This window comes from Arachis ipaensis, chromosome B06, assembly GCF_000816755.2.
Source record: "Arachis ipaensis cultivar K30076 chromosome B06, Araip1.1, whole genome shotgun sequence".
Classification (NCBI taxonomy): domain Eukaryota; kingdom Viridiplantae; phylum Streptophyta; class Magnoliopsida; order Fabales; family Fabaceae; genus Arachis; species Arachis ipaensis.
Genome location: NC_029790.2, coordinates 29,982,603 through 29,990,134, shown reverse-complemented (window position 1 = coordinate 29,990,134; position 7,532 = coordinate 29,982,603). Strand labels below are relative to the sequence as shown.

Below are 7,532 nucleotides of genomic sequence, written 5' to 3'. Positions count from 1 at the left end.
AGATCTGATTTAAATTTTAATCTTATCTTATCTTTTAGTTAGTTTGTTAAGGGTCTATTTATACACCTTTGGTGAGACCATTTAGATAACTTTTGATGTATAAATTTCATTTACTTTTAAGTACGTTTTATTGTGTGAGAAGTGAGGTGAGTGATTTGCTTCGCTTGTTGCATGAGGAAGATTGGAGGATCCAACACTAAGGTGATCTGCGTGGTGGTTTCTTTTAATTTTTGCCCCTCTGATCTAGGTTGTCAAGGACAAGTTCTTTGAAGGTCTAGTAGGGAATCCTTTCCGGTGACCTAGGTTGCTAAGAACATGTATCTCAGAGGTCTAGTAGGAAAACCTTTATCTATCTTTTATGTTTCCGCTGTGTCTTTTTATGCCAATAAATTCCTCTTCTTCTCTCCTTTTATTGAATAATACTTATCTATTATGATATAACCTTAACTCCCAATCTATTCCTTATCAGAAGGGAATGTGTGGCTGAGTTTAGATTATAAGGCTCAATGTGGGTTCGATTCAACTGATTTGGCTCGTTGGTTCAATTTCGGGCTAAAAATTTTTAAAATTAATGTTTAAATTCGTATTTTAAATATTTTTATTTTTTCAAATTATAAAATTTAATTTTTAAATTTCTTTAGCTCATAATTAATTTATTAGTTAATTATTTATTAATTTACCATGTTTTACAAATACACCTCCAAAGCCTTTTCTACTTTTCTCAGTCAATATGGCATCCAAAATAGAATAGTAGAAAGAAAACACAGGCACCTCATTAAAATGAGTTTAGCTATATTATTCATTGTTGCAATGCCAAAAATTTATTGGGATGAAGCTATAATCACTACTACTTATTTAATTAATCAATTACCAACCCCTACTTTGTCTAACAAATCTCCTTTTGAGATGCTTTTTAGTCAAAAACTATATTACAACTCAGTAAGAGTTTTTGGAAGTACATGTTTCCCTTTGCTTAGGCCATACAACCAATCAAAATTGGATGATAGGTCTCACAAGCATGTCTTTCTTGGATATGCTCCCAATTATAAAGGTTACAAGTGTTTGTCTCCAAATAGTAAAATTTACATTACAAAAAATGTATTGTTTGATGAATATGTTTTTTCTTATGAATTATTTAGAAAAGTTAAATCTGATTCTCAATCTGTTAATTTAGACCATAGTCAATCCTATAATCCTATACCTTCTATACATATTAACAATTCTACTTCTTATTTGCATAATCATAATAATATTTCTGTTACGTCTGCATCACAAAATAATTCTCATCCTTCTTTAACTACATCTAGTCATGACACTAGTCATAATAATGATATATCCCAAGAACAGAATTTTCAAAAGAATCAATGCAAACTGTCTCAAGTATAGAAATAGTGTTACCACCTGTAGAACCTGTTAATAATAATGCCTCTATGACTATTGACACTACACCTTCTACTAATCCGTACTCATACTATGTTGACTAGATCCAAGATAGGTTCTATCAAACCAAGAGTTTTAGCTACTTCTCTTATCTCTAATTCTAAAGAAGAACAACCTCCCAATAATCCTATTCAAGCTCTAGCTATTTTTTACTGGAAGAAGGCTATGAGTGATGAGTATCAAGCTTTAATTAGAAATCATACATGGACATTAATTCCAAAACCATCAGGAGCCCAAGTTATAGGTTGCAAATGGGTTTATGCCATTAAAAGGCACCCTAATGGCACCATTCAAAAGCACAAAGCTAAGTTAGGATCGGAGCTCAAGGCTTTCATCAAAAAGAGGAATATGATTTTGAATAGATGTTTAGTTCTGTCAAAACTTGCAACAGTCAGATTGATTTTAAGTTTAACTTTGACTAGAAACTAAGTTATTAGACAGTTTGATTTTAATAATACATTTTTAAATAGTGACTTGCATCAAATTATTTACATGAAATAGCCAATTGATTTTGAAGTTCACAGTGATACACATGTTTGCAAACTAGAAAAATCTTTCTATGGCTTAAAACAATCTCCAAGAGAATAATTTCTTAAGCTTAGTTCTACCTTACATTCCTTTGGTTTTGTTAATGCTAAATAAGATAACTTTCTTCATTATGATTTTATGCGACATTGATATAATTATAACAGGGAATAATGCTACTGTTGTACAAAATATGATAAACAGATTGAATTCAGTTTTTTCTTTGAAAGACTTGGGAGAATTAAGTTATTTTTTAGGAATAGAAGTGACTAAAACTGAACAAGTACAAATTTATCTTTTACAAACAAAATATGTTATAGATTTATTATTTAAATTAGGCATGGGACGAGCTAGTGCAAATGCCTAATCTTATGGTATCCTCTCTTCAATTAATGTCCACATGTTTGAAAAAATTCGAAGATCCCAAGTTGTTTCAAACTATAGTGAATTAGGCACCATGATGAATGGCTATTCCGATGCATCCGCAACCTGTGACATCATCGGAGTAGTTGGATTAGAGAGAGAAGATCTAGAATTTCTAGGGGTATTGGCAGAAATCCTTTCTTTACCACAACCACTAGGCTGATCTGCAACACCTCTATCTGTTGTCTGCAAAGAGCATACCAATTAAAAATGTGCTAAACATATTCGTAACATCATTCAAAATGCTTAATCAAAATAAACTACGTTAAACTTAGTTAAAGAAATACATTTAGCAATATATATTACTAAGTGCATATTCTAACTTCACAAACATTTAGCAATATATATATTACTACATGTATAATTTTGTCCGTATGCAAATAAAAAATCATTCATAAGTAATTTAAAATGATCGCATATTTAATTTTTTTTAATTTACTGTCATTTTTATTCTTAAAACATATTGAAAATATGATAGAAAATAAATTATTTAATTACACAGATAAAATTAGTTTAACCAAAAATTGACCCGTATAAAAGTAAGTTTAACCAACTTCACAAATATTTAGCAATATGCTTATTTAAATTATGTGAAATATATGCATTTAAGTTTGAGCATCACCAATTTACTAAATTCAATTCCAATTCAAAATCAGCGGTACAATAACAACAATATCACATCATTACAACATTAGAACTCACAAAAATCTAATATCCTAATCTAATCCTATCTTAACCACGTCAATTCACTAAACACAAAAAATATTTCTAACTAAATCATAATACTAATTAACAACTAAAATCTAAACTAATTCTAAATTTAACAAGAACAGAAACAGAAGTAGACGGGAGAATGTTCGTGGTGGCCGGCGCTGAACAGAAACAGAAGTAGATGGGAGAATGTTTGTGGTGGACGGCGCTGTTGGTGGCAGCTGACAAAACTGGATGACGGTGAGAGGGAGGGAGGAAAGGGTTAGAGAGAGAGAGGAGGCGGCGGTGGGGGCTGACGGAGCGATAGGGAGCAATAGGGTTAGAGAGAGAGCGGGAGAAGAACGGGTAAAGAGAGAAATTCGAAATGAAAGGGGAGAGCATTAGCATTTCGAATTTAAGGCAAAATTACATTAAAAAAAATCCAACAGTACAGAACACAGCGTTTTCACTAAATGGGTTTATCGGCGGATTTATCCGACGATAAATCTGATACTAACTTACACGCCTATTTTTTATTTTTCTCCAATTATCACCGGCTAATTTACCGTCGAAAACGTAAATCCGCCAATAATAATTTAACCTGATGAATTCGACATCTTCACTACCAGTAAATTTCCACTACTCTGCATTTTTAAATCCAACTGTGTTCAGTATTTTTCTTGTAGTGTAGATCAATTTTATCTTTTGCAGTGAGTAAAATTAGTTAATTTATGCATAGTTTGTTGCTGGCACATTGGAAGGCAGTGAAGAGAGTTCTGAGATATGTGCAAGGCACCAAGCATCATGGTCTGGTTCTACATAAGAGTGATGACATGAGGTTTATGGTGTTTCTGACTCGGATTGGACAGTAGACGTTGAGGATCACAGGTTAGTGTTAGGTTACTGTGTGCACCTTGGTGCTCTGATTTCTTGGTCTTGTAGCAAATAAGTAACTATTTTAAGATTCTCTACTGAAACTGAGTTTCGGAGCCTGATATCTTGTGAAGCATAAATGGAATGGTTGCAGAATTTGCTTGATGAATTAGATGTAAAGTTGAATACTCCACCAATAATTTACTGTGACAACCTCAACACTGTATTACTTATGATAAATTTTATCTTACACAATAAGACAAAACATTTTCAGCATGAAGTTCAGTTGATTCGAGACAAAATTTAAAAGAAACTACTTCATGTTGTCCATGTGCCAGAAACTGATCAAGTGACAGATTTGTTGACTAAACCTCTCACGGAAACAACATTTGAAAGGTTGAAGTTCAAATTGAGAGTTATTCCTATGCCAACTATTAATTTGAGGGAGGTGTTAGTACACAGCATAATTGATTGACTTCAAAACAAGAAACCCAAGGTTGATCAGTAAAAATTGGTTAGAAAATGGTTTGATTAATTATAGTTCTATTAGGTTTAGCTTTCTGGAGTCCAACTATAGCCTTGTGTCGATCTTTAGTCATTCATTCTAATTCAGATTGCTCCTGCAGTAAATTACTGCATAAAATTTTTCATCCCTTCTCTATTATCTGATTTCTTTACTTTCTTTTTTCTAATTCTCTCATCACAAAGTACTTATCATACATTGTAAAACCCTTACAGTTTGAACATTAAATAGATCATACAGTAAAATATAGTTGAAGTTATTTTTACTGCCTATTCTAACGAAAATACTTCCACAAACTCATTTTAGTAAATGAGATACTCCACTTTACATTATGTTCACATTTACATCTACATAAATAGTCGATTCTTTTTATTTGGAAATAAAAGAACACAAAATTATTGAACGCCTCCGGGAGGAGGAGGTGGTGGTAAGGGTGGGGGGGCAGCGAGGTAGGGAGCGAGGAGGCGGCAAAAACATTTGACCAAAATTTCTCACTTTTGATGTTCATAGTAGCCGAGGATAGTATAGATGGTCTGCATAAGAGCGTAAAGAGATATCATTCCAATGAGAAGGTTGTAACCGCGCAACACAAGCCGGTCAAAGTGGCGAAAAACCGTTAGGATCCAAGAATGGCGCGGTATTATGGAGTATTTTTTTTATGCCGAGGCAACATGTGCCGCGATAGGAGTTAATCACGCTAACCATTTTCCAGTAAGGAGAATCACTTGCCTTGTCAGAATTAACTCCATGGACGATGGAACGGAAGAACTCCAACAATTTGCGGTTACCTAAGTCCAAGTGATCCATTATCACTTGTTTATCTTTGAGAAGTTGAACATCGTTTTCGCAACACATTAAGCCGTTGAAAAATAATGCAGCCCAAGTACACTTGTGTTTGCAACTGAATCCGCTGTGGCCTTGCTCCCATGTAATGAGATTCCACCACGTCACTTCTGTTGATTTTGTGATGTGAAGCTGTAGAATTTCCAGAGTCCCATTGGTCCTCTGAAATTTTATGTTAAAGTTGAAGCCCCTTATTTCATTTGGTCCTTGAGTTGGATTCTCATGCTTTTTCTCGTTACCTATAGGTGCAGGTAATCAAACTTAATAAATTGCGTGTAAAAAGTTTAAAACTAATTAAAATTAGGTACATGCTATGTGACTAGTATGATAAATAAAATCAGCTATCATGTATTTGTGTATAAATATATAAGTAGTTTAACTCATTTTAATTTATATTTTATATTTCAATAATGTGTATTCTATACGAATAAATAATTTTAGTAGTTGATTTTAATGTATATCTATAATGATTAAAAAATAAATTAAATTACACAAATAAATAATTGATTTTGGTATGTAGATAACACTTTTTATATCCAATAATAAAGAGCGGATCATCACAAAAAAAATAAAAAAAATAAAACTTCCTGTGTATAGTTTTGATTATTGTAACCCCAGCACCTGCAAGAATGGGAACACATCGATTGAGTTGAGCATAGGAAGTAAGTTGCTGAACATTGCTGGCAGCATCGATAGTCTCTTCTCTGATCCCCTTCGCATCTTCCACATCATAACCACAAACGGAAGCACAATTGGCACAGGTATTCAATACCTTTTGGAAGTTAACAGATTTAATACTGTTGATCGGAATACACCTACACCTGTATGTTCATAGGATGTTCTCTTCAGACTCAAACTTGTCTTAATTATAAATTATAACAAGTTTTAAAAAATTGTAACTAAAACTGTAATTATAGTTCATATATATGTAATTATTAGACCTTAGATACCTTTGAAAAAATAATATGCAGTCGGAGATTTTGAAATTGTAAAACGGAATAAAAATGCACCTGTCCTCGTTTCTCTGATCCTGTTGCTCTCCTTCCTCTTCTTCACTATCTTCAGAGATGTAGGAGTGGATAAGTTCAAGAAAGTGACGAGACGCAACACCAGGGTTAAAGTCCGGCTTAAATCTTTCGTCCGGGATGTAGCCAAAGAAATTCAGTGCCAAACTTTCAATTGAAATATCATCCTCAACTAAAATTATTTCAGACAACTTATGGAGAATCATAAGCGGTATTTGGTTCTCCAACACCAACAAATCAGTCACTACCTCCCCTGTTCTCTTTACTTCGCCATCCGGATTGGGAGGCGCCAACCGGCTTTTAAGTTTTTCATTGAATTCCTTTGAAGAACTAATGAGAAGCTCAAGCAAGAAACCAGCGCCAGACAACATGATATTCGCAAGGTCATTCCATGCATTCTTGGAGCTTTGTTTTTGCTGGTTTGTTTGGTCTTCGATGAAGAAGAGATTGCATGGAGTGCAATTTGATGTTTTGCCATTTCATTAGGTCCCTTCTAGCTCCCTTGTACCGAGGGCCGATGGAAATGGTCTTTGGCATGAAAGCGTTCTTGTTACCTTCACGGAGTTTTCTTGGGACATTAGAAATTCCAATTGGCTCAGAGTGTGCTTGGAAACTGCCTAGTAATGCTTTCGACGATTCCTTCCATCCATTCCATCGTTAGGAACATCATTTGCCGCCATTTCCTAAAACAAATTCGTTAATTGGTTACCTGCCTTGATGAGAGTTGCATTGTTATTCTATTCAAATTTAATTTCTTTATAAGCCCACTGTCACGGCCTTGGACACACTCCAACGCTACCGTGCCGACACTCGAACTTACTCAACCTCTTGAGTTAAGACCAAGTAAGCCTAACCCTCAATACTTAGCAAGAAAGCTAAGAACACAAGAGAACACAAGAGAAAGGAAGTTTTGGTGAAAGAACACTTTATTACTCAAGGGTGGTTACAAATGATTCACATACTCACACTAACTCTCATCTCCTATTTATAGCCATCCACCTCCTCAATGGATGGTTAGGATTAAATCTAATCAATGGCCTAGATTAATCATCTAGAACCTTCTTTAAAAATATCTATCCTACCACAACTTTCTAAATGTTTCTAGATTATTCCATACCACTCTTTATACTTTTATATACATCTACACCCTTCTAGAATACTCTATGACCTTCCAGAGTCTTCTAGAACCT

The 7,532-nt window shown here is 34.0% G+C and overlaps 1 protein-coding gene across 1 annotated transcript; it reads right to left on the bottom strand.

Annotated features, from left to right (window-relative positions):
- LOC110263730 lies at window positions 2,434-7,090 on the bottom strand. The gene is made up of 4 exons (XM_021105495.1): window positions 6,328-7,090; window positions 5,843-6,138; window positions 5,177-5,556; window positions 2,434-2,574 (listed from the first exon to the last, which is right to left on the bottom strand). Exons 1-4 carry the CDS (start codon window positions 6,711-6,713, stop codon window positions 2,434-2,436), a joined length of 1,203 nt encoding a protein of 400 aa, XP_020961154.1. The 5' UTR covers window positions 6,714-7,090.

What these genes read in the sequence shown, in the direction of transcription:
- LOC110263730 (XM_021105495.1), bottom strand. Translation starts at nt 6,713, where the DNA reads ATGTTGTCTGGCGCTGGTTTCTTGCTTGAGCTTCTCATTAGTTCTTCA. An exon ending in GATCAGAGAAACGAGGACAG is followed by an intron (nt 6,139 to 6,327) that starts GTGCATTTTTAT and finishes ATGAACATACAG; the next exon opens with GTGTAGGTGTATTCCGATCA. An exon ending in ATTCTCCTTACTGGAAAATG is followed by an intron (nt 2,575 to 5,176) that starts GTTAGCGTGATT and finishes TGCTCTTTGCAG; the next exon opens with ACAACAGATAGAGGTGTTGC.